The sequence below is a fragment of the Pezoporus flaviventris genome, unplaced genomic scaffold (assembly GCF_033815535.1).
Source record: "Pezoporus flaviventris isolate CSIRO_AGI_PZ_B2104156 unplaced genomic scaffold, CSIRO_AGI_Pfla_v1 ptg000029l, whole genome shotgun sequence".
NCBI classification, from domain to species: Eukaryota; Metazoa; Chordata; class Aves; order Psittaciformes; family Psittacidae; genus Pezoporus; species Pezoporus flaviventris.
The window spans coordinates 17,010,865-17,038,376 of NW_026892577.1; the positions used below are offsets into that span (position 1 = coordinate 17,010,865).

Consider the following 27,512-nt stretch of genomic DNA (forward strand, 5'->3'; position numbering starts at 1 on the left):
TGAGCCTAAGGGAATGTCTCCTTCATAGTTTGAACATCCAAGGAGAGAAAAAAAGATGTGTAGTTGCCAAACACTTCCATTATATACCTCCCAAAGTATAGAGGTGATGACCACACTGGGTACGCAAGCCAGATCAGTTTCATAATCAATGAGTCTATTGTATTACAAATCATTACCATAAAGTAAAGCAAAACAAGAATCTTAGCCCAAGCTCCCCCAGCCAATAAAGACTAAAACAGCAAATGGCAGCTGTAAGTACGACATGCTGAAACTCCAAGATCAAGAGCAACAAATTGGGAGCCAATAAATCAGCATTGTAACGAGTGACTATTAATCCGAAACAATGAATGCTTAAACACGAATATGATTAGAAAAACTCTGGTCAGATCTGTCATTATCTCAACCCTCTGTGCCCCACTTTAGATGCCAGAAAGAACTATCGTGGTTTAAGCCCATCCAGTAACTGAGAATCATGCAGCCACTTGCTCACTCCTCTCTTCTTCCTCCCCCTGCTACCAGAGGGATGGGGAGGAGAACTGAAAGAATGCAACTACCACGGGTTGAGACAAGAACATTCCGGTAACTAAGGCATAACACAAACCACTACTGCTACCACCAGTAATAATAATGATAAGGGAAATAACAAGGGAAGAGAATACAACCCCTCACCACCCACCGACGCATACCCAGCTCGACCCGAGCAGTGATCTACCCCTTTCAGGTAACTCCCCTGAGTTTATATACTGGCCATGATGTGCTGTGGCATGGAATACCTCTTTGGTTAGTTTGGGTCAGGTGTTCTGTCTCTACTTCCTCCTGACTTCCCCTCCTTCCTGGCAGAGCATGAAACTCAGAAAGTCCTTGGTTGGAGGAAACATGACGGAGCAACTAAAAACATCAGTGTTATCAGCGTTGTTCCGAGGATGACAGACAAAAACACAACACTGCACCAGCTACTAAGAAGGAGAAAAATGACTGTTACAACTGAATCCGGGACAGGTGTAAATCTTTGTGGCTTAAAGGTGAATGTGGTACTGTGATCCTTTGGGCTCCAAGAAATGGGAAGGGCCTGTGGAACTGATAACCTGGGGGAGGGGGGAATTTTTGTGTCCTCCTACCTACAGCTGCAAAGCTTGTCAAGCCATACCATGAGCAGGACAGACAAGATGAAGAACGTGATGCCTCAGCTGCAGAAGCTGACCTTGAAGACCCCGAGCGGAATGAGACAGAGAAAGAGGAATGAATTGCAAAACATCACTTGGGGGGCAACTGAAAAGAAACGACTTGAATACGTATGCTTGCAACGTAGCTATTATTAGAGGCTGTGATTTTGTGTATAAACCACCTGTATATACTAGCCAGTTGCTGATAAGAAACTACACCTTGTATCATATGGACTTGTCACTTGTAAAAGAGATGTTAGAGCATGCAAATTTTCAGCAGCTGCTAGAAAATGCTAAGGCAGAAGGTAGAAAGATTCTAATATGATCCTAATATTATAAGGCCGGTAATGGAACAAATTAAGAGGGTGGGAGAACCCCACTGCTGGGAAATTTTCTTTGGGTGGTCCCCCACTGCCATCAGAATCTTCAAAGCGCTGCTGCACCCTGTAGTAGTTCTACTGCTAATGTAAATCTCTGTGTGCTTTGCCATAGTAGCAACTTGATACTGTATGAGGCAGGAGAAACTCTGCATTGACAACAAGGTGCAAGGATTGAGGTTGGCCAAATGCCTCCTACCACAGTCAAGGGCAAGACTGGGCTGGCCTCTGTGTTTCATACCAAGAAAGACCTTGAGCTCTGCTGTTGGCTGCAACCCAGCAGGTGTTGAGTGGTGGGGACACATGCCATGCCAGACTTTGATGTGAGGGATGGCCTCCTTTGGTATAAGGGGGACATCCAGGAGGGAAGGACAGGCCAAGCAGCCTGCGGTTGGCAGGAGAAATGATCTAGTCCATATCCCCTGCTCAAGCAGGGTCATCTAAAGCAGGTTTCATCATTAGCATAAGTAACTATTAGAAGTACTTATAATAATATAATGCATTATAAAAGTAAAGCTCCTGTCAGGTTAACTTCCTTGTTCTTTTGGAGACTAAACAAGCAATTAACCACATCTTGCAAATGACTAAAGAACTTCAGTGATTTCATCTTTTTTCAACTGTGTTATGTTTTGAGTCCTGTAAGTTCATACATTAATATTTAACCAAGCTTTTCAGCTAGCTGGTCAAATGTCATTTCTGTGATCTGAAAACTAATGATGTGGTTTGCATCTTATCTCTTGTACTAGCTGTGTAGTATGTTACAAATATGGGCGTTGTTACATAAATTCTTGAATGCTGAACTTAGCACTGAACCTTAATTCCTGCTGATCACAGCAGATCCTTTGTCAAATTGCTGCCAGAAGTAAGGCAGAGATGATACTGTGATTTTTTATAAGGCTCAAACAAAAGTCCTCTTTGAAAGCAGTAGGAGTTTAGTAGCTGAGAGGTTGTTATTCACAGCAGAACAGGCAGGATGATTTCCACAGGTTACTCTGCTAACCTGCTGTGCTGGTTTTGCCTTGGGTAGAGTAAATTTTCTTCATAGCAGCTGGTATGAGTCTATGTTTTGGATTGTGCTGGAGCTGTTTGACAATAAGAAGGTGTCCTTTTTCACACAGACCCAATCTGGAAGAGAACAGAAGCAGGTGAATTAAACAGCAAGTGCAGGTCCCAGGTTAAGTGCTACATACAAACACAGGGTGGGACCCCAGGAGCTGGCCCAAAGAAGCCTCCAGGCAGGCCCAGTAAAACAACAGCCTCCAGAAGACATTGAGAGGAAGGCCTGGATTTTGAAAGATCAGTTCATGCAGTGGCACCCCACCCTGTCAATCTGAGCTCAAACTCACAGGTGGACCCAGAGAATGATGCCATTTCATAGCAAGAGCAGAGGCCCCAGCATCTGCTTTTATACCTCAATGAGAAGCAAGCAGAGTTTCTCAAGTGCTTCTTGTGAATGTGAACCATATCAGGATGGGTCTTTCAAACTCAGATGATCGTTTCATTCTCAAATAGCCTTTCATACTCAAATAATTCCTATGCTTCTGCCGACGGAGGTGACCCAAGGCCTTTGCAAGTTAAATCTCTATCCAGTGAAACTCACAGATCCCTCTGGGGAGATCTGCCTTTATCCCAACACCAGTTTTAAACGCTTCAGGGATTATGCAAGTAATTAGATGAGCAATAAAAAAGATGTGTCCAGATGTGGGTGTGATGCTCCGAGCAACATCCTGCTTTTCCGGTGCATTAGGCTTTGTGGCAGATTCACGGCTGCCAATAGAGGAATGCAAGGCTCCTTCTCTGTAAAAGTAAAGGAAAAGGAAATACAAATAACTTTTTTATTTTTCCTTGATGACAATAAAACTGACTATTCTCAGCGATATAATTGTTCCTCCAGACATAGTCTAGAAGGCTCATCTCAATTTCACTCATCTGAACACTTCTGGTTTTCAGTTACCTTGCGTGCGGTATTCAAGACAATGCCCATTGTGCCAGAAATTGCAGAATTTGTTGCTGATAAAGAGTATCATTGGGACCAGGAGAGATGCACAGTGAATCAGTGTCATCTGCCTCAAAACAGATCCCTAGCAATTAGACACATAAATTTGTACAAGTCTCCTGAGCCTCCCTTTTTAGTCACGGGACAACAAATAAACTCCTTCAGTGACGACTGACTCATTTCACACTAACATAGGAGATAAGAACAGTCAGATGACCCATCCTCTGGAAGTATCACTGCTTCTGTGCTAACAGGGGAGACTAGGTGATTTGTACACCTAGCTTTTTAATATCGAAATGTAGGTGGGAAATGTTTCTTTCCTTGCTGCTGTAGAATCTGTTAGTCCTCAGCTAATTGGACTAAAGATAAAACCTGCCCATCCTTTATGTCCCATGTTGACAGCTCAGTAGCAAACAAAGTCTGGTGTTCACAGTATATCTGGCTATTTTTGTACACATGAAAGTGCACACATGAGCACTCAGCAACTGATTGAACCAATGTGGGCACAAGTTCTAAGTCAACGAGATGGTGCAGGAAAGAAAATGCCTTTCATTATCTGGGAGAGAAATAAGATATAAATGCATAGATAGATAGATTGATATGATATGGTAAATAAGAATGGGAGATTTTCCTACAGAGGAACTCTGACCCACGCCCTTTTTCTTGACAGCATTACCCACTGTATTTGAACACGAGTTTCATAGGCAGGAAATCATAGAATCATAGAATCATAGAATCGTTAGGGTTGGAAAGGACCTTAAGATCATCTAGTTCCAACCCCCCTGCCATGGGCAGGGACACCTAACGCTAAATCATATCACCCAAGTCCTCATCCAACCTGGCCTTGAACACTGCCAGGGATGGAGCATTCACAACCTCCCTGGGCAACCTATTCCAGTGCCTCACCACCCTAACAGGAAAGAATTTCCTTCTTACATCCAATCTAAACTTCCCCTGTGTAAGTTTTAACCCGTTACCCCTTGTCCTGTCACTACAGTCCCTAATGAAGAGTCCCTCTCCAGCATCCCTATAGGCCCCCTAACTACGTGTTCTTTGTTAATCAGAGATTAACATGGAAATAATATTGCTTGTCATTGATTCCCAATCAAAGTGAGTTTAAGAGTAATTTCATCAGAGATTTTCTTCAGTGATGAAACTAATGTTTGGTGTTTTTTTTTTTATTTCAGTAATGTTCCTATTCTCTTCCTTAAGACGCAGTTGTTATCAGCTTCCATTCTGTACACTCCATGTCCTCTTCTCTTGTTTATCTGTTTCCCTACTGGGGCTTCACTTGGTCTGAATTAACATTGCTTTAGGACTATTGCAAGACCTACAGAAGTGAACTTTAATAACTTTCATTAACCTTACTAGCCAAAGAGTAATTCATACTCTTGACACTTAAGCAGTGTCAGAAAATAAGTATAAATTTGCACCTACTAAATTCTATGTCCTCACTTCGTAACTACTTCACTGGTTTCCTTCACTACAGGTTTCCTGAAGCCTGAGTTATGCTACTTAGTAATTATGTCTAGTTTAGAACAGGTTTACCTGTTACTCAGACTCCTTCTGATACTTACTTAGTTTTAAGAAGGCATCATCCACTGAGGCCTGGTCAACATCATACCTGAGTGCCTGATGAACACACTCCCTTTCATATCCCCATGTACTATGATGTAGAAACTCCTCTGACTTCATCTAGTCATCTTGCCATAACTCCCATTTCCAAATGTGCTCCAAGAGAGGATCAGTATCTCTCTACATAAAGTCACAGAAAAAGGTAATATACAGCCTAATGCTGTGCCTTGTTGTTTGGACCGAGAATGCCTAGGAAGAACTTGGAGTGATGCACTTTTTCAGTGACAACACCTCCCTCCACTGTGCTCAGATACTAGAGGGGCAGGCATATGTCAATCTAGGCATGAGGGCCAACAGAGTTTAAGCACATACATAACAGCTAGGCATTTGGAATTTGTTGGACAGCGCCAGAACATGACTTCTTTAGTCCTGCATGAATGATTACCTGAAGGTGGAGAGGTAAAAAAATCATTATGTAAACAAAGAGTTCATCCATAGTTTGTTCATTCTTATCTTGAGCTGATTAATAAGTAATCTCATATCTCAGAAGGAATAGGAAGGCACTATTGGCTAATTTCATCCATGTGCTTTGGATTCACAGCATATAAATGAGAATGGATTTACAGGTCCAACATCAGGCTCTTCTGACGCTTGACTTCTCTTCCTCAGCTCACCATGGAGCTCCTGGGAATGGCCACTATTTTCTTGCTGATCTGCATCTCATGCCTTCTTCTCATCACCACATGGAAAAACATGTCACAAAATGGGAAGCAGCCTCCTGGTCCCTTTGCGCTCCCCCTTGCTGGAAACATATTCCAGCTGAACCCAAAGAACTTGCCTGAGAGCATGAAGAAGGTAAGGGACTGTCTCCTTCTTTCCTATGTTGTCTCCATTGCGTATAAAACAAGGTCAAGCCTAGACTGTCTCGGTTTAATTCACAAGCTTAGATTGCATTGACCAAATGTCAGACACAAACAGAAACAAAAGGTTTCCCAGAAATGCATGCTTCTGATGTCGATGTATTACAATAATATAATACCTAAGTCTATGTAGAGCAAGTCTAAGGCTATATATTTGCAATAATCATACTATGCTCTTCTTTGTGTTCCTCTTTCCCACAGCTTAGAGAGAAGTATGGTCCTGTCTTCACAATATATTTAGGCCCACAAAAGATTGTGGTGCTGTATGGCTATGATGTTGTGAAAGAAGCTCTGATTGATCAGGCAGATGACTTCAGTGGAAGAGGAAACCTACCACTCTTTAAAAGACTCTTCAAAGGCACAGGTATGTCCCCAGTAATGTTAGCGCACAAAACTAAGGCTTTCAGTGCTTCAACAACACTTAAGAGGAACAGCAGAGAGGGCAGTGGAGGAGGGGCATGGTAGATTTCATTTACTACTTTTAGCAATGAATGACTAAAAACCTAACTCATTGCTTGGACCCTTGAGTAAAGTGGTCCCCCCTGGAGAACTCTCTAAGGTCCCAGGCTGGATTCACTGAGTGCCTTTTCATTTTCAGCGTGCTTCAAATTCTGAATAAAATTATGCTCATCAATTATGATTCTAAGAACTTAGGTTCATTCTCCCATTTATGAAAATATTGACAATATACACACAGCTAAAGTAAGCAACAAAAGGGAATTCCAGAGACAACAAAGATGAGATAATACAGGCTGTGCCAATCAGGGCCACATTCAAGATTAGGCCTTGCACTTATTCACTAGGGCAGTTCTGAGTACGTTTTCTGCTGATTTTCAGTGCCTGTGGCTAAGAAATATTCAGTGCCAGTGCTACTTTCTTATTTACATCCTAACATATCTGTTTCCTCATGGACGTCTATTTTTCCTGCATCAGGTATTGTGACCAGCAATGGGGAGACCTGGAAGCAGCTCCGACGATTTGCACTCACCACCCTGAGGGATTTTGGGATGGGGAAGAGGAGCATTGAGGAGCGAATCCAGGAGGAAGCTCATTTTCTGGTGGAGAGGATCAGGAACACACATGGTAGGATGGGGCTTTGTGCTTCCTGGGACACCCTGCGTATCTGCAGCAAGACAAGGAGGGTGTAGTGTTGCTTCAAGAAATCTATGGCTGAATAAGTGGGCGTATGGCTGCAGTTTCTGCTCCCAGCTCCAATAGCCAATGTTACCAGTGCTGGGAGTGGGTCAGTCAAAGACACTGTGACAGTATGGAGGGATAAATATAGGAGACTGGTGTTAGAAAGCATAGAATCATAAAATCACAGAACAGTTAGGGTTGGAAAGGACCTTAACATCATCTAATTCCAAACCCCGGCCATGGTCAGGAACACCTCACACTAAACCATGTCACCCAACACTTTGTCCAACCTGGCCTTGAACGCTACCAGGGATGGAGCATTCACAACCTCCCTGGGCAACCCATTCCAGTGCCTCACCACCCTTACAGTAAAAAAACTTCTTCATCCTCGTGGCCCTCCTCTGGACTTGTCCCAACAGTTCCATGTCTTTTTTTTTTGAGGAGACCAGAACTGGACACAATACTGCAAGTGAGGTCTCACAAGAGCAGAGTAGATAGGCAGGATCACATCCTTCAACCTGCTGGTCATGCTCCATTTGAAGCAGCCCAGGATATGGTTAGCTTTCTGTGCTGTGAGTACACACTGAAGCCAGCCTATGTTAGGGTTAGGCTTATGTTAAGTTTCTCATCTACTAACACCTCCAAGTCCTTCTTTGCAGGGCTGCTCTGAATATCTTCTCAGCCCAGCCTGTAGCTGTGCCTGGGATTGCCCCGACCCAGGTGTGGGATCTTGCACTTGGCATGGTTAGAATTCGTAAGTTTCAGCCTTTAACCTGTTCAGATATTTGGGTCTGGGTCCAGTCCATCTGAACATTAGACAATACCTCCCAGTACTGGTGGGACTGTGCAATGGGAACAGGGGCTATAAGCTATTTTTGAGGGGAAGGCATAAGGTAATCACCTTCGTTTTAACCTGGAAATACATTTTATGGTAGTACATGAGACAATGTTACTTCCGGGTACCTATCCTGACAGTGGCACAGTAGCAGCCTGGACCACAGGCTTCCTTCCCACAGCCAGTCTTCAGTGTGTGCTTATTCTGCAGGGGGTGGGGAGGGGGACAAAGAAAATGGATCTAAAAGGATGCTGAAGCACCACTGCTTTCCGTGAGCCACTAGGAAATTTAGTCTGGCTTCACAGATAAACTGATGAACGGGATGGGTGCCCTGTTGACAGAAGGTACAGAGATGGCAGAGTTACTGAATGCCTTCTTTGTCTCTGTCTACTCTGCTGCAGGCAGTCCTGAAGAGCCCTGTACCCCTGAGACCTTAGATGAAGTCAGGTCAACAGAGCGGTTTGCCTTAGTCGATGAGGAATGGGTTAGAGACCAGTTGAGCAATCTGGACATCCATAAATCCATGGGTCCAGATGGGATGCACCCACGGGTGCTGAGGGAACTGGCGGAAGTCATTGCTAGACCACTCTCCATCATCTTTAACAAGTCTTGGGAAATGGGAGAGGTGCCTGAGGACTGGACGAAAGCAAATGTCACTCCAGTCTTCAAAAAGGGCAAGAAGGCGGACCCGGGTAACTATAGACCGGTCAGCCTCACCTCCATCCCTGGGAAAGTGATGGAACACCTTATCCTTGGTGCCATCTTAAGGCATATCAAGGATAAGAGGGTTATGAGGGGCAGTCAGCATGGCTTCACCAAGGGGAAATCATGTTTGACTAATCTCTTAGCCTTTTCTGAGGAAATAACACGGTGGATGGATGACGGCAGAGCGGTGGATGTGGTCTACCTTGACTTCAGCAAAGCATTTGACACAGTCTCCCACAGCATCCTCACAGCTAAATTAAGGAAGTTACTGTCATTTCTCCTTGGAATAGGTTGATCCTCAATACTGCCAAGTGGCCATTTTCTGACTCCTTGTTTTTCTTTTGGGATTTGATACCTTTTCATGCTGTTGTTTCTCCTCTTGAGACCTTGAAATGCACCTTATTACTGCCTGAAATTGGAAGTTTCCTTTCATTCCTGTGTCTAATCTGGCTTTTTTCTCACACTGTAGTTCTCTTAGAAGCTTATGAAGCTGTTCTATCAAAAACAGACTTTGATCACAGGCATTCAAATCCCTAGGAGCGGATTATATTATTCAGGTTACACTAATAGAGATCATAAACAGGGTGCAGTAACCTAAAGACATTGTTTCACATTGAGTAAACCCTTCACCATCCTTTCAAAGGACTGGAAAAACTGGATCTCAAGAGGATGCAAAACTTCCTCTAGTGTCAGAGGAAGGGAAGATGCCTGAAATACTGAAAGCAAGATACCTCTATTTTGTTGTTGCAGAGAAACCCTTCAACCCTGGCAGATTCCTGACCCATGCTGTCTCCAACATCATCTGCTCCATTGTCTTTGGGGATCGGTTTGACTATGAGGACAAGAAATTTTTAACTTTAATTTATTTGCTAGATGAAAACAATGATCTCCAGAGCTCTATACGAACACAGGTGTGTACATTTATACAGAATAAACTTGTTAATAAATAAAATATTTTATTAATGGATACATAATTAAAGATAACTCCAGTTGATTTTTAACTGGAGTGGATTTTCCTAAATTTGGATAAATTTTCTGAAAGCCAAAATGGCAGTTAACTAACCAGTTCCTGTTGTTTCTTCTTGCCTAATGGAACTGCCACTGTATATCCAAAGAAGGATAAAATTGCAGAAGTTGCTCAACTGACATCCATCCTTGACTATAGTGAAGCCATAAAGTAAAATGCATTAAAATCCAGTTGAAAAATAGCTCTTCCAAGACAGTTGAATTGCCTCATTTTCCTAGTTAACAGTTAGGGAACATTTTGTTGTATCCACATTAATTGGAATGTGCTTTTCCCTCATCTTATTTTTACAGCTATACAATTTCTTCCCAACTCTCATGGAGTTTATACCTGGCCCTCACCAAAAAATGATGAAAAATACTGAAGAAGTTGATAAATTTATTTTAGAAATCATAGCACAACACCAGGAAACCTGGGATCCTAGTTGTCCTCGAGATTTCATCGATGCTTTCCTTAACAAAATGGACCAGGTAATGTAACAGCTAGAGTTTTATTGGCTTATAAGATAATCACCACTTGAATCCCACCTTCTTGCCAGTTGTGGCAGGGCACTGGGCTTTTGCATATACAAGGGGAAACTTGCTATTCATGGCACATCAACTTCATTCTATCCTCTCCACTCTCCTATCTAGGATTTTTAAACACAGAATTAACAATTGTATTCAACCAAAGCTGATGGAATTCTGTACTACTTCCATATTAAAAAAGGTTCATATTATTATGTAGTGAAAGTACCATAAATGTTAGTGTTCTGAAAAGTGAGGGTCATATTTGTGAAAGGAAATTAAATGTTTTTAAAAACATACATTATGGGTACAGGACTTTCCTTTTTAAACAAACTGCTTACATTTGTCATTATGAAAATATTCTGACAAATCTTCCTCCAGGAGAAAGGGAATGGTCACTCAGTATTCACTGTTGAGTCCCTGACCAGAACCACACTTGACTTGTTCCTCGCAGGAACAGGGACCACCAGCACAACTCTGAGACATGCACTTCTGATTCTCCAGAAATACCCAGAGATACAAGGTAATAGAAAAGGAAATAAATAAAAACTTTAGCAGGTCATGGGATCAGTTTGGACAATTCCTGTCACTACCACATGTGGCAATGGTTCCCTGACTAAGGAACCCTTCATTTGCAGTGTAGACATGTGTATTACTCTAAGTTCTATTCACAGAAAAGAGATACTACCACTAAGTACATTCTTATATTGATGATGCACTAAAAGCAAGTTTTGCTGTAAATATGGGAAGAGGTTTAAGCAAACAGGTGTGGGACTTGACCATTCAATACTCACTTATTTCCTAACAGAGAGAGTTCAGAAGGAGATTGACCATGTGATTGGCCAAAATCAAAGACCCTGCATGGCAGATCGGAGGCAAATGCCCTACACAGATGCTGTGATCCATGAAATCCAGAGATTCATTGATTTAATTCCACTTAATGTCCCACATACCGTGATCAAAGACACCAAGTTCAGAAGCTATTTTATTCCAAAGGTATGAGAGAGTTCATAATATTTTTAAAGAACTGATGTGTTCTATTCACTGTATTTTATTTTCAAAAGCAGTGAAGTTTGATCCAGAATTGGAGTAATTTTGTTTGCAGGGGGATTCTGGATGTTGATAACTTCAATGCCTTGTACCTGAAAAAAGGGAAAAAAAATTTAAGAAGCATTTAATCCTCTGTGTGAAGAGGGAGATGGCTTTCTGTTTGTTTGGGGTTCTTTTTGTTTTTTTTTTCATGGAGATATAAGCAAAATTCTTATTTATTTAGAAGTAATATTAAATACTCTAATTACACTCATCATTAACATCCACAAAAAATCCTACATTTGCCATATTCATTGCATGCATTTTGTGTCATTAAATGCTTATTTTAAAGTGCTTAAGCTTTGATAACCCTTTTACTCAGCTCTGGGAAATTCTCAATGATTCTTTGCTTTAAAATATCTCCAGTGTAACTTTTTCCCCTCTCCTTATTAATTCAGGACACTACAATATTTCCTACTCTGGGTCCCATCCTACATGACAGCAAAGAATTTCCAAATCCAGAAAAATTTGACCCAGGACATTTCCTGAATGCAAATGGCACATTTAAAAAGAGTGACTTCTTCATGCCATTCTCTGCAGGTAAGATCTCTTTCTGTTTCATATTCTAGACTATGCTCTCCTAAGACCTCTTTAGTGGCTCTGCCCCCATGGCCTGTACACTCATGTCTGGTGATCCATTAGAGTCACTTCTGGGCAGCTCTGATCCCTACACTAGAGTTTCAGTTGACTTCCTGTTTTTAGCAATCACAGAAACTCCTCCAATGCGCTCTGCAAGAAGAGATGAAGGAAGTGGGACTCATCCACACAACTCTCTCTCCAAGCACAAAATGAGAAACCAAAGCCTTCAAACTGCCTTTGCCCACTGAGCACTTTCGTTGTTCTTGACACTTAGCCCCTAGTTTAATTTGTTTACCTGAAATGTTGCATGTCCATTCTGAGATGCCTCATCTTTCATGGAACAATGCTTAAAAATAGCCCACTCTCCCCTCATTTTTTATCATTTTCCACTTGCAGGCAAACGCATCTGTGCAGGAGAAGGTCTGGCCCGGATGGAGCTATTCATATTTCTAACATCCATCCTGCAGAACTTTACTTTGAAACCTGTTGTGGATCACAAGGACATTGACATTACTCCATTAATTTCCTCTGCGGCTAATATGCCCCGACCTTATGAGGTCTCTTTTGTTCCACGCTAACCAAGTGAAGACTGCTGGCACATTCCACACTGGTGAAAGCTCTGATTGAATGACAGTCATTTCTCAATCTGTTGAGACTGAAACACTCAGATCCTTGCTAGATGCTTTATAGAGAGAAACAATATCAGACAAGAAAATGGAATGGTGCTTTTGTAATCACCACGGCCAGTTCTAAACACAAGACAGAGTGGGCAACTACACAGAGAAGGAACAGCTCCCTGTGCAAGAGGAGACAGCTCTCTGTGCCTACCTCTCCTAGGTGAGGTTTCTCACCTGCCATGTATGAGTGTTTGGACCAGTGCTCTGAGAGTGCTGCTGCTGCTTTCCCTATCACTTGATCCTCTCAGCACAGCAGGACCAGACACTTCTACTCCACGGTTTCCACAGACCCTACTTCAGGTATCTCTCTCTTCTATATTTTCAGTTTGTTCATGATCTGTTCGTACTGCAAAGCATAAACCAGTGGGAATTTTTCTGTTAGAAAATTATTATCTTCTGTATTCTTGCCCCAGTACATATTGTCTCCTACAGTGGGGATGGAGTTTAACAATGGCTGGGCAGATGGGTCCTCTCCTGTGTGATTATAAGGAAGTTTTGTGAATTTATAATATATATTGCAAAATAAAGATGTAGAATGCTGAAGCGTTGTTTTTCTATGACCCCAGAACACCATTTAATGAAAAACCTGTTTCTACTAAGCTTATAATCCCAAATGTCTTGTACATACCTGTTTTATTTCATTCATTTATATGAAACATATTATGGCTTGAAGACTGAGCCAGCCAATGACCTATAAAACTTCAATTGTCAGTAACAATGTGGGTGTAGGCTGGACTGACCCTACAAGACCTACCGGAACCCCAGCAGTGCTTACAGAGCTCTCCTTTGTGGCAAGAGAGGGCAAATTAAATACCTGGATCCTCTCAGTGCCATTTCCTAGCTGAACAGCAGCTTGCATCTTCATATTGTTTTATGAAATATGCAAAGATCACTATAACAATCCTAGACACAGGCAAAATAAAGAGAAAGAGTTTACATGAGTTGCCAAGCATACAGGTACAGATGTAGGACTGGCATTTCCTAGTTGATCACATTCCCTGCAATGTATAATTAATATTGATCACAGGGAAGACAGAGTAATAAATCTGTGTGATGTGAAATGAGACAGCAACTGTAATATTGGCAATATTACAATTGCCAATGAGCTGTTTATGGCATGAACTGTTCACGTGAAACAGGCACTTCTTTCCTTTCAAAGTATTAATATCTAGATATACCATGAGTTTGTAGAATGGCATTGCAAAGGCAAAAGCCACAGATGTCATAGAATCAAGGAAATATAAGTGAAAGAACAATATATGAAAACATCATTCGGTTCTTCACCATATGCTAAACAAGATCGGAACTGCTGGCTCATGTTCATTTTCTCATCAAACAACACCCCTAAGTCCTTCTCTGCAGGGCTGCTCTGAATATCTTCTCTGCCCAACCTGTAGCTGTGCCTGGGATTGCTCCGACCCAGGTGTAGGACCTTACACTTGTCATGATTAAACTTCATGAGGTTGGTATCAGCCCATCTCACAAGCATGTCAAGGTCCCTCTGGATGGCATTCCTTCCTTCCAGTGCATCAACTAAACCACATAGCTTGGTGTCATCGGCAAACTTGCTGAGGGCGCACTCAATCCCACATGTCACCTACAAAGATGTTGAACAAGATCGGTCCCAACACGAATACCTGAGGGACACCACTCGATACTGATCTTCAGCTGGAAACAGAGCCATTGACCACAACTCTTTGTGTGCGGCCACCCAGCCAGTTCTTTATCCACCGAGTGGTCCATCCATCAAATTGATGTCTCTTCAATTTAGAGACAAGGGTGTCGTCTGGGACAGTGTAGAACGCTTTGCACAAGTCCAGGGAGATGATGTCAACAGCCTTGCCCCTGTCCATCAGTTCTGTAGCCCCAGCCTAGAAGGCCATTAAATTGGTCAAACATGATTCCCCCTTAGCGAAGCCATTTTGGCTGTCACCAAGCACCTTGTTGTTTATCATGTGCCTTAGCATGCCTTCAAGGAGAATCTGCTCCTGGAGTTTGCCAGGCACAGAGGTGAGACTGACTGGTCTGTAATTCCCTGGATCATCCATTTACCCCTTCTTGAAAATGGGGGTTATATTTCCCTTTTTCCAGTCGTCCAGAACTTCACCTGACTGCCATGATTTTTCAAATATGATGGCCAGTGGCTCAGCAACTTCATTTGCCAGCTCCTTCAGGACCCGCGGATGAATTTCATCAGGTCCCATGAACTCGTGTGCATTTAGGTTTTTAAGATGTTCTCGAACCAGATCCTCTCCTACAGTGGGCCCAAAGTCTTCATTCTCACAGTCCCTGTGTTTGCCTTCCAAGATTTGGGTGGTGCAGTGAGAGCCTTTGCCAGTGAAGACCAAGGCAAAGAAGTCATTAAGAACCTCAGCCTTCTCCAAATCCAGGGTAGTGACTTCTTCCAATAGCATCCAGAGGGGGGCTACGTTGTCCCTAGTCTGTCTTTTATTCACTACGTACCTATAGAATCCCTTCCTGTTATTCTTAACATCCCTAGACAAGCTTAATTCTAAGTGAGCCTTAGCTTTCCTAACCTGTCCCCTAGCTTCCCGGACAACATCCCTGTGTGCTTCCCGGACAACATCCCTTTGTTCTTCCCAGGCCGCTTGTCCTTGCTTCCACCTTCCGCCTCTTTTTCCCTCTAAGTTTCCTCAGTAGCTCCTTATCCATCCAAGGAGGTCTCCTGGCCCTCCTGCTGCACTTCCTTCTAGATGGGATGAAACACTCCTGTGCTTGTAGCAGGTGATCTTTAAATACCAACCAAGAGTCTTGGGCCCCTCTGCCCTCTAGGGCTATATCCCATGGAACCTTACTAAGCAGGTTCCGGAAGAGGCCAAAGTCTGCTTTTTTCAAGTCCAGGGCAGTGAGCTTGCTGCATGGTCTTCTCACTGTCCTGAAGATCTCAAATTCGAGCATCTCATGATGACTGCAACCAAGGCTGCCCTGGAGTGTCACATTTCCAGCGAACCCTTACCTGTTAATGAGCACGAGGTCAAGCATGGCACCTCTCCTTGTCGGCTCCTCTATTACTTGCAGAAGGAAGTTGTCTTCCACACAATCAAGGAACCTCCTGGATTGCTTGTGCCGGGCCGTACCGTCCTTCCAACAGATGTCAGGGTGGTTGAAGTCCCCCATGAGAACAAGGGCCTGCGAGCGTGAGGCTGTGCCTATCTGTCTGTAAAGTGCTTCATCCACAGATTCCTCTTGATCAGGCGGTCTGTAACAGATCCCCACAGTAATGTCCCCCATAGCTGTTCTCCCTTTAACCCTGACCCACAAACTCTCTGTTAACTGCTCACCTGTCCCCAGACAAAGTTCATACTCGCCTATCGCGAGGGCAACTCCCCCTCCCCACCTGCCAGGCCTGTCTTTTCTAAAGAGCCTGTAACCTTCCATTCCAACACTCCAGTCACAGGAGCCATCCCGCCATGTTTCTGTGATGCCTATTATATCATACCCCTGTAGACGTGCACACATCTCTAATTTCTCTTGTCCATTCCCCATGCTACGGGCATTTGTATAGAGGCACCTGAGCCAAGCTCCAACTGAAGCCGGCTCATTGGCTGGAGCAGCTGGAATCTCACTCCATTGCTCCAAGCATTTATTATAGGTGCTGGCAACTGACTGGGAGTCTTGGGATGGAATGATGCCCCCCTCCCCCAACACATCTAGTTCAAAGCTTTGTTGACCAGTCTGGAAATCCTCCTGCCAAAACTGCTCGAGCAGCTCCACCAGCGCCCAGTAGACCTAGCCTACAAACTTGGGTCCCATGTTCAAGACACCTAAACTCTGACTATGACACCACCCTTTTAACCATTTATTAACCTGGCCAATCCTCCTAGCTTTTTTAAGGTCCTCTCCTGTATCCTGGAGAATTGACGAAGAGACTATCCAAGCTCCAGAGCCCCTGACCACCTCTCCCAGGGCTCTGTAGTCCTAGATATAGTACTAGCTGTATCTCTAGCACCCACATGGATCACTAGAAGTGGGTAATAATCCGTGGGACTTACTAGAGCAGGCAGCCTCTCTGCAACATCCCTGGTCCATGCCCCAGGTAGGCAACACACCTCCCTTGAGACAGGGTCTGGCCGGCAGACAAGTGCTTCTGTCCCTTTCAAAGTAGAGTCCCCTACTACTACGACCTGCCGCTTTTTCCTGGCAGCACCAGTAGAGATCCTCTTTACCAGTGCATCAGCCGGCTGTTTCTGGTGTGAGTGTGTTTCTTCATTAGCCCCCTGCAGGACAGCAAAGCAGTTCTGTGTGGGGACAACAGATTTAGGAAGAGGCCCTTTGCTTTTAATTGTCCTCTTCCTTCTTTTTTTGTTTGTTTTTTTGTTTGTTTTTTTTTTAATATTTTCCAGCTTCCTGTGTTAACGGCCTCCTTCTTTCCTCCATGAGCTAGAGGTGAAGCTCGAGGCCCCTGCACAGTGTGGGCCCGGAGCAAGCATTCCTGCTTCCTCTCAGCTTCCCTGACATCTCGCAGCCTATTAACAGCATCCCCGCAGCTCAGCCCCTGCTGCAGGAGGACCTCCACCAGGGAGCACCGAGTGCAGCCCTGCCCGTTGTGCACCCTCCCCTCCCCAGACCAGTGCAGGCACTCTCTACACCCCGAGCTCTGCACTGCAGCCTCCTCTCTCACCGGCTCTGTCTGGGTGCCTACGCTGGCCACCGCCGGGGCAGCCAGAGCAGAGCTGCCGGACCAGGCCCTGATGATACGACGAGTGCTCACCATCCCACTCGCCCGCGCGAACCGCCGCGCAAACTGCCTCTGACCCACTCTGCTCGCTGCCCTCCCTGGTGCGGGTTTTTACCCAGTCAGGGCTGCTGCAGCTCCTCCTGGCTCCGCCCCCTGTGAGTCAGCTGCTCGCTGCCGGCTCCTGGGCAGGTCCTGTCGAGGACTTGAGGCTCCCTCAGTGGATCTTGTCGCTCTGAGTTGAGGCTCCTGGACGCTGATCTCCCACCCGCTCTGGTGTTGAAGGCGTCCTCTCTCGAGCTACTCGCCTCAGCAAGTGATTGGTCTGTTCTACTGAGTAGTTGAACATCCTAGACAAATACTGGCCCTTTAAATGAGTCTTCAGTTCAGTTGCTCCTGTAATTAGTCCTCTTCTCTACCCAGAAGCTGTGTGGTGTTGTCTGACACAGAAAAGTTGGATTAATAACATTTGGTACGACAACACATGGCAAAACGGATGCTCTAGAGGAAGAGTTTGTGGTGGTTTTGTCCACAGTTTGAGAGAGCTGTCTGGAGAGTTTGGAGAGAACAGCCTGTGGGGAGGGAATAGGAAAAGGCTGTGAGAAAGTCAAATGTCCTGGGAAGGGTGAATACCAGCAGAGAGACAGAAACGTGTCAGTAGGATGGAGAAAAGAAAAGTGGTAAGGGTCTCCAGAGCCAGTCTATCTAGGAAGCAAACCGTCGCTGGTCTGCAGTCTCAGAGCATTGCTCCCTGAACTGGGGACATCCCGCAAGCCCTCTAAGAAGTCACTATTGTCCAAGGTGTGTGGGGTACATCAAAGGAGGTAGGGAATAAGATAGCTCTGGAAGTGATCATTCTCTCTAAAATAATTAGCTGAGAACTTTAGAGCAAAAATGATTACTCAAATATCAAAGCCGTGATTGCAACAAATGCACCAAGTCTGATTTCTAACAAGAACAAATGCAAGAATGGCTTCACTGAGTCACACCTGACTCTGAAATACCTATCTGTTTTCTTCTCACATTAGAGTGTTTGCAGAACTTGAACTTTGCTAGGGGCTGCTTTGACGGGCATTGTCACTGCTCAGATTGGCATTACGTCAGTGCCTCTTGGACGAATATCCATTGAAGGCAGCGGGTAGGCTGCCTTTCCCACAAATGTTGGATTAGATGATATTTCAAGATCCCTTCCAGTCTGGCCTGTTCTATGATTCTATGATCTTTTTGTTTAATTCAAAGTATAGAATTTCACACAGACCCTAACACCTGTTTATACATTGCCCAAATGCACCTGGTGTAGGTGAAGGAATTTGTCATGAACTGTATTACTATGACCTGCGCTTCCCATCTGCCCCTGCACCAAAGAACAAGGAGCAGATAGCTGTTGACAGCTTTATTATGTCAGCTTTCTTTAACAAGAAGTTTGTGGAAGTCTTGGAGAAGGATGATTCCTGCTGTTACCCTGTGTCATGGTTTAAGCCCAGCCGGTAATGGAGACCCACACAGATGCTTGCTCATGATAAGGGAAATAAAATGGGAAGAGAATGCAACCTCTCACCACCTGCCGACTGATACCCAGCCCAACTCAAGGAGTGATGTAGCCCTTCCATTTTACTGCCTCCAGTTTAGATAGTGGGCATGACGTGCTATGGTATGGAATACCTCTTTGGCTAGTTTGGGCCAGGTGTCCTGTCTCTGCTTCCTCCAGACTTCCCCTCCTCGCTAGCAAAGCATGAGACTCAGAACGTCCGTGGTCAGAGCAAACATTACTTAGCAACAACTAAAAACATCGATGTTATCAGCACTGTTTCCAGGCTGAAAGTCAAAAACACAGCACTGCACCAGCTACTAAGGAGAAAAACAACTGCTACAGCTGAATCCAGGACAGTATTCACCCTTTATTCCATACCATTCACGTCATGCTCCAATCCCACATTTTTCAGTATACCATCTCTTTTGTCTCATACATATATATATATATATATATATATATATATACACGCACCTCCAAAACAAAGAGAGAGAGAAATCATTCCTTAGGCCATGGACCACTCCCTATAAAGCTGCTGAATTTATCCATTCCATGATGTTGGGTTGCATCTCCTGTAACAGTCTTTCAGAGCACCCACAGGGCATTTGACACCATCCATGAGCCAGTATAGAGATAAAGTCCTGGCCACTTTTCCCATTCAGCAATGTCTAAGGCCAGCTGGATGGCTTTCACCTCGGCAAACTGACTTGATTCACCCTCTCGGTCGGCAGTTTCTGCAACTTGTCTTTGGGGACTCCATACAGCTGCCTTCCCTCACCACTGCTTTTTCACAATATGGCAGGACCCATCAGTAAACAAGGCATACTGCTTTTCACTTTCTGACAGTTTATTATATGGTGGGGCCTCTTCAGCACAAATCACCTCCTCCTCTGGTGACATTCCAAAATCTTTGCCCCCCGGCCAGTCCATCATGGCTTCTAAAATTCCTGGATGACTGGGATTTCCTGTGCAAGCTCGTTCTGTAATTAGTGCAGCCCACTTACTCCATGTAGCATCTGTTGTATGATGCATAGAGGAGACCTTGCCTTTGAACATCCAGCCCAGCTTGGGCAACCAGGCTGCCAGGAGGAGCTGTGCTTCAGTGCCAATCATTTCCGAAGCAGCTCGAACCCCTTCATAGGCTGCCAGTATCTCTTTTTCAGCTGGGGTATAGCTGGCCTCAGATCCTCTGTATCCTCGACTCCAAAGGCCAAGGGGTTAATCTCAAGTCTCCCCTAGAGATTTCTGCCAGAGGCTCCAGGTAGGACCATTCTCCCTGGATGCAGTGTAGAGTGCATTTTTTACATCTGGCCCAGTCCGGACTGGTCCAAGGGCTACTGCATGAACAGTCTCTTGTTTAATTTGTTGAAAAGCTTGTTGTTGCTCAGGGCCCCATTTGAAATCATTCTTTTTCCGGGTCACATGATAGAGAGGGCTTACAATTAAACTGCAATTTGGGATGTGCATTCTCCAGAACCCCACAACACCCAAGAAAGCTTGTGTTTCTTCCTGATTAGTTTGTGGAGACATTGCTGATATCTTGTTGATCACATCTGTGGGGATCTGGCAACATCCATCTTACCAGTTTATTCCCAAAAATTGAATCTCCTGTGCAGGTCCCTTGACCTGACTCCATTTTACAGCAAAACTGGTTTTCAGCAGGATTTGGATTATTTTTCTTCCTTTCTCAAAAACTTCTTCGCTGTATCGCCCCACATGATATCAAGGTATACTTACCCCACACATCAAGGTATTGCAGGTGTTCTGGAGCTTGCCCCTGTTCCAGTGCAGTCTGGATCAGTCCACGACAGGCTGCATTTCCACCCCTGGGGCAGTCAGTTCCTAGTGTACTGGACGCCCCTCCAAGTAAAAGCAAACTGTGGCCTGAAGTCTGCTGACAAAGGAATTGAAAAAAATGCATTGGCAATATCAGTTGTGGCATCCCACTTGGCTGCTTTTGACTCCAGTTCATACGGAAGTTCTAGTATGTCTGGTACAGCATCACTCAATGGTGGTGTGACTTCATTCAGGACACAATAGTCTGCTGTTAGTCTCCACTTTCTGTTAGACTTTCGCACCAGCTATATGGAGCCATTAAAGGATGAGTGTGTCCTTCTGATCACTCCTTGGCTCTCCAGTCTACGGATCAGCCTATGGATGGGTATCACAGAGTCTTGGTCCAATATTGCCGCCAGTGCACTGTTGTGTTCACAATTTGCAATTGTTCTTCACCCTTCAGCAACCCCACAACAGAAGCATCTTCTGAGAGACCAGGCAAGGTGGACAGCTGCTCAATTTCCTCTGTCTCCAAAGCAGCAATACCAAAAGCCTATTGGTACCCTTTTGAGTCTTTGAAGTACCCTCTCCTGAGTTAGTCCATGGCAAGGATGCATGGAGCCTTTGAACCACTCACAATGGGTTGCTTTTCCCACTTTCTCCCAGTCAGGCTGATTTCAGCCTCCAGTACAGTTAGCTCTTGGGATCACAAGTGCATGTAGAAATGGGTTTCATATGAGCAGCATGTTTTGTATTAGTAAAAATGGTATTTGCACACCATATCTTCTGAGTCATTTTGGAATATATTTTGGATGTGTATTTTTGGTTTTCCAAACTTCAGGCACTTAAATCTGGAAAATTTCACTTTTTTCTTCAAATGTAACATTAAACCGTCAAACTATTCTTCGGTCATTCACAAAGCTAATGAAAATTGATAGGAATGAGATTGATAGGATCACAAATGCAACATTTTCCGACTGGAATGCTCCTGTCATTCCTTTGCAGTCTGTTGGGTTTCAATAAGGACATTTCTGCTTGTCTGTGTTGTCTTGGGTTGAGCAGTAGCAGTCATTTTTTTTTCTCCTTCTTAGTAGCTGGTGCAGTGCTGTGGTTTTTGACTTTCAGCCTGGGAACAGCACTGATAACACCAATGTTTTTAGTTACTGCTCAAATGTTTAGTCTGACCAAGGACTTTGTGAGTCTCATGATCTGCCAGGGAGGAGGAGAAGCTGGGAGGAAGCAGAGACAGGACACCTGACCCAAACTAGCCAAAGAGGTATTCCATAAAACAGCACGTCATGCCTGGGATATGAGCTGGGAGTTACCTGGAAGGGCTGGATCAGTGCTCGGTCAGGCTGGGTATTGCTGGGTGGTATTGTATTCTCTTTCCTTGCTATTTCACTTATCATTATTATTATTGTGGTAGCAGTAGCTATTTGTGTTATACCTTAGTTGCTAAACTGTTTTCATCTCAACCTGCGGGAGTTACATTCTTCCAATTCTCCTTCCCATCCAGAGGAGGAAGGGGGAAGGAAACTGGGTAGTGAGCAAGTGAGACTGCATGGCTGACGGAGTTTAAACCATGACAACTAGCTTAGAAATTGTTAGGGGATTAGGGTGAAAACTATCATACAAAACCAGTATTTAATTCCCACTCAAGAGCTGCAGTTCTGTTCCCCCTTGCATTAAGGGGAAAATGTCATTAGGAGAATTAAACACATCCTAAATTGTAAAGCAGCACACAGCTGTAAATGTGTGTGGAAGGAGTTTAGGAAGAGCCAGCAGCCAAGCCTTGAGGGGTCATACTAGCGCTCCATCTATGCCAAAGCCTGTCTGATAGTGGCTGGAAGTGTGTGAGTATATGAATGCATATGGCAACACTTCTGGCTGCTTGCAACATACTCCATATTGACAAAGGGTCAAAAAGTTGGAGTTTGGGAGGGAGGACAAGGTTTTACCTTACCTTTCCAAACACAGCCCTGGATTTGGATGAGAAGACTGAGCTCGTGTGAGACACTGTATCAAGAATTTCAGCTATGTAACTCTTGATGGGATTAATTGGTTAGTCTGTGAGATTAAGGGTGTAATTCTTAAATCAAACAGGAGACAGAGAGTTGCTTGGTTTTAGATGGCAGCACTGAGAACTGGCTGAAAGATAAAGTGCCCTCTGACCTTCTTGTCTTAGGAGCAGGATCATATTATCACACTGATAGAGCAAGGCTATATATCCATGACAGCAGAAGGTGACAAATTTCCATCTGTATCAACAAAAAATTCAATTTAAAAAACCCTAATGGTTGAGGCATGAGGTGTTTAAAGTCCTTTTCAAATTTGTATGTCATGGTTATAAATCATCCAGATAGCTATACTTGCTTTTATAAATGCATGCTTTACCTGCTCTGTGTTTGTTTGTTACTTTGAATTGCTCTTTATATCGTCCAAGATGTAATTCCCTTCATGGCAGAAGGTGAAACACGTCAGAAGTACCTCCTTTGGAAATGCCTTACTTTTCAGTATCAGTGTGAATGCAATGGGACCCCTTGACTGGGCACTGAGCAGTATCTCTCCCAACTTCTTTCTCCTCCCTACTTCTCTTATCTTCCATAGTCCCCTGAAGGCTCTCAGAAGTGGAGCCACCACCCTCCTCTAAGATATCTACTGCTTACAGGCTGCATCCTCATTTTGTCCTCATTCTGCTAATATTTTAACCCAGTTTGCCTGCTACTTTCATATAGTTCTTGCTTTCTGGCAAGGTTCTGTGCTGAGGTTTCCTACTAGCAGCACTCTGAGACCTCTCCTTCAGGGAATGATGACGGACCTGTGCCATTTGGAGCTGATCTTCTGGGCTCGTATTTTGCCCGGAGTCCTCTTCTCCTCTTGGCCTCCAATTACATAACCTGTGAGCCATCCAAAATCCAGGACATGCAACTAGTATTTAGGCTGATGATTTTCTACCTCAGTGGCTCATTTTCCCAAAGACAGAAGACTTCAGTCTGCAAAATATGGACCCATGTTAAAAAAAAACAATTTCCCTGCCCCCAGTAGTGGCACAAACCACAATGTCATAAGGATGAATCCAGTATTGAGGCAAGGGCTTGAGGAAAGGGGATTCAGACATAGGAAAAAGTCTTTATTAGGTAAAAAAGGGTGTGATGATGTTCCATTTTTTTTTTCTTTTTCCTTTATTAAGGCTGAAATATGTTTAGGCAGGCCTTCACACTTACTTGATCTGTAGGTCACCACAGGTACACCTCGGTCAAATAATAACAGTCCTTCTTTAATAGCTTTTAGTCTGAAGAGTCAATGTACCTTACATTAAAAGGTACAACGAAAGAGGTCATGGTACATTGAAAGTACATTGAAAGGGGTCATGGAAGTTCACTCTTCATTTTCAGTGAAAGGTATTTGAAAAGTCTGATTCCTGGATTAACTGAGTTCATTAAGAAACATTTAACCAACCCATCTGCACTGATGATAAACCAAATAACGTTCTTGCCAAGTCCTTGTAAAATATCAGATAGGCTGTGCAATATGTCTGGCTAGTTCTTACTCATACATTGCTTTGCTTCCAGTGGCTGTTATTTTCAGAGCTATTGAATAATAACAGAATGCATTAGGGTATTATGTACTGTACCTCAGGCAGATTACTGTGCATCTTTTGCTTTAGCACTGCTAGGCAATTTACTTCCGTTACTATCTCTATTTGAAAGTCGCGTAACAAGAAGGCAGGGGTATATACACAGATTTTAATCTTTTAAATTGACAAATTTTCATTGAAAGGTCATATATTTCACAGCTCTTAAGTAGCGAAAATAACTCATAGTTTGTTTTCTCCACTCCCACTATTGCAAATGAGTTTAAGACAAGGGAAAGGGGACATTTTTCATGTTTTTGAGAGAGACTGCATTAGGCACCATAATTTCCAGAGGAGGTTTTATGTGCAGGAGAAGATGGTGGCTGGGAGGAGGAGATGAGCCACCTTCATAGCCAAAGGAGGCAGGGATGAGAGCTGCAGCAGAAGAGGCTTTACATGGGCCTTGTTCACTCAGTGGTCCCACACATGAAACCTGTAGTGGGAAAGGACTGGAAGAGCTTGTTGCATGCTTTGGATTTGGGATGGGGCAAGAGAATCAAGATGTGAATCTGGACAGCTGCGACAGAATATAATGGTCCCTATGGGCTCTAAACCAATCACTATCAAGCATTGAATGAAAATCAAATACTATGATTAGCTTGGAAAAGCTCACATTGCAGACTCACCAGTTTTGCACAAGCTTCCATAGAGAAAGGTCCCTCCAAGGCAGTACCCTCAACACTTTTCTGGGCTTATTGCACTTCTCTTTGACTTGTAGTATGTTAAACACACTTCCTTCACTTTTTTCCATTTTCTGACACAGCCCCTCTTCCTCAATTTATTCTGTATTTCCTCCTTTACCATTTGGAGTAGAGAAACACGATTTACACTTTTAACGCACTTACTGTATTTTGGCACCGTTAGGAGAAAAGCCCAACAGACAGATACTAATACCTGGCAACTTGAAGTTAAAATGCTGATGGTTTCTGAAATGTTCTTCATTCAAAAAAAAGAGCCTCCAAAATGGTAAGAAAATGTGTAAATCCATCTGTGGGAACTTGTCTGGAAGCCTATCCTGATGAGAGGAATAGCCAATAGTGAGATCTCCTGCAGATATCACAGTGGGCACTCTGCCCATGATGGTGGTGTTATAGTTAGGGACAGCTGATAAAGTTGCCTTTTCAATTCTTTTGTCTCCCAGGACATGGACCTTTTGAGTGACCTGCTCTACACAAGGGTAGTTCTGCAGCTTGGTTCAGGATGGGCCCCACTGCTTATGCAGGCAATCAGCATTGCCCTCAGCAATCTCAGGAGCTCAGCTAAGCTCAGACACCTTTGAATTTTGGCAGCCTTCACTGTGGTGCCTCCCATCACCATGTCTAGCACTGGGATTGACTTTTCCTGTTTCCTGACATTCTCTGCCTGGCCTGGGGGAGCACCTGTTCTTTCTTAATGCTGACCATAGTCTAGAGCTAAGTATCTTGGCTTTCTTCAGAGATGATGGGGTATGCCAGCCGAAATGGTTGTGGGTAAAACACACCCTGTATGTGTGCCAGCATGGTGATCCCCATCACAATTAGTAGGCAGGTCTCAAGGCCATTCAAAACCTTCAGAGCTCTCAAATGATGCTGTAAATACTCTGGTGGGGGAGCTGGGAAGGTAAGGGAATGTCTCCTTCATAGGTTGACCACCCAAGAAGGGAAAAAAAGACGTGTAGTTGCTAAACACTTCTGTTATATACCTCGGAAAGTATAGATGTGGGGACAACACTGGGAATGCACACAAGATCAGTTTCATAATCAATGAGTCTCTTGTATTACAAGTCATTACCATAAAGTAAAGCAAAACAAGAACCATAGCCCAAGCTCCCCCAGCCAATAAAGACTAAAACAGCAAATATTGGCTATAAGTAAGGTATGACACCCTGAAACTCTGAGATCAAGAGCAACAACTTTGAGAGCCAATAAATCAGCATTATAACAAGTGACTATTAATCCGAAACAATAAATGCTTAACACAAATAAAATTAGAAAAACTCTGGTCAGATCTGTCATTATCTCAACCCGTTGTGCACCACAATGAACTGTCATGGTTTAAGCCATCATGGAGCAGTCTTCTGGCAGAGCATGAGACTCAGAAAGTCCTTGGTCGGAGGAAACATTACTGAGCAACAAGCAAAAACATCAGCGTTATCAGCATTGTTTCCAGGTCAAAAGTCAAAACCACAGCACTGCACCAGCTACTAAGAAGGAGAAAAATGACTGTTACTGCTGAACCCATGACAGGTGTAAATCTTTGTGGATTAAAGGTGAATGTGGTACTGTGATCCTTTGAGCTCCAAGAAATGGGAAGGGCCTGTGGATCTGATAACCTGGGGGAGGGGGTATGTTTGTGTCCTCCTACCTACAGGTCTATGGTGGTCACCTGCAAAGCTTGTCAAGCCATACCATAAGCAGGACAGACAAGTTGAAGAACCCGATGCCTCAGCTGCAGAAGCTGACCTTGAAGACCCCTAGTGGAATGAGGCAGAGAAAGAGGAATGATTTGCAAAACATCACTTGGGGGGCAACTGAAAAGAAACGACTTGAATACGTGTGCTTGCAACGTAGCTAGTATTAGAGGCTGTGATTTTGTGCAGATGATTCTATAATACTATGATTCTCTGAAACCACCTGTATTTACTAGCCAGTAGCTGATAAGAAACTACACCTTGTATGTTGCAGAATGACTCTAAGAGCAGAACCATAGAGTTCTGGAGGACTGTGCAAGCAAGGCAGGGGGTGGCCCCCACAGGTAGCCAGAGACCGGACATGGGAGGAGAATGTGGAGGAAGTTGTGGGGGCTAACCAATACTGTTATGCCAAGAAGGAGTGGCTGAATACCACTCCTATATATGTGTGAACTGCGTCACAAATAAAGTAGAAGTTGCTTATCACCCATATTGGGTTGGCCTGTCTGCTTCTCCTCGCCGCTTACACTTGTATCATATGGATTTGTCACTTGTAAAGGAGATGTTAGAGCATGCAAATTTACAGCAGCTGCTAGAAAATGCTAAGGCAGAAGGTAGAAAGATTCAAATATGATTGTAATATTATAAAGCAGATAATGGAACAAATTAAGAGGCTGGGAAATTTTCTTTGGGTGGTCCCCCACTGCCATCAGCATCTTCAAAGCACTGTTGCACCCTGTAGTAGTTCTACTGCTAAAGTAAATCTGTGTGTGCTTTGCCATAGTAGCAACTTGTTACTGGATGAGGCAGGAGAAACTCTGCATTGACAACAAGGTGCAAGGATTGAGGTTGGCCAAATGCCTCCTACCACAGTCACTGGCAAGAATGTGTTGGCCTCTGTGT

The 27,512-nt window shown here is 43.9% G+C and overlaps 1 protein-coding gene and 1 long non-coding RNA gene across 2 annotated transcripts in view; one reads left to right on the forward strand and one right to left on the reverse strand.

The window, feature by feature from the left end:
* Window positions 1-25,669, reverse strand: part of LOC133272288 (uncharacterized) — a 49,303-nt gene extending 23,634 nt beyond the window's left edge. The window contains exon 1 of the long non-coding RNA XR_009744383.1: window positions 24,847-25,669. This is a non-coding gene — a long non-coding RNA (uncharacterized LOC133272288). The remainder of the gene's footprint in view (window positions 1-24,846) is intronic.
* Window positions 5,695-12,608, forward strand: LOC133272285 (cytochrome P450 2H1-like). Its single transcript, XM_061459309.1, has 9 exons — window positions 5,695-5,966; window positions 6,233-6,395; window positions 6,965-7,114; window positions 9,459-9,619; window positions 10,026-10,202; window positions 10,620-10,761; window positions 11,047-11,234; window positions 11,726-11,867; window positions 12,303-12,608. Exons 1-9 carry the CDS (start codon window positions 5,787-5,789, stop codon window positions 12,482-12,484), a joined length of 1,485 nt encoding a protein of 494 aa, XP_061315293.1. The 5' UTR covers window positions 5,695-5,786; the 3' UTR covers window positions 12,485-12,608.
* Window positions 25,670-27,512: the final 1,843 nt, after the last annotated feature.

What these genes read in the sequence shown, in the direction of transcription:
- LOC133272285 (XM_061459309.1), top strand. Translation starts at nt 5,787, where the DNA reads ATGGAGCTCCTGGGAATGGCCACTATTTTCTTGCTGATCTGCATCTCA. An exon ending in AAGACTCTTCAAAGGCACAG is followed by an intron (nt 6,396 to 6,964) that starts GTATGTCCCCAG and finishes TTCCTGCATCAG; the next exon opens with GTATTGTGACCAGCAATGGG. An exon ending in GAGGATCAGGAACACACATG is followed by an intron (nt 7,115 to 9,458) that starts GTAGGATGGGGC and finishes TTGTTGTTGCAG; the next exon opens with AGAAACCCTTCAACCCTGGC.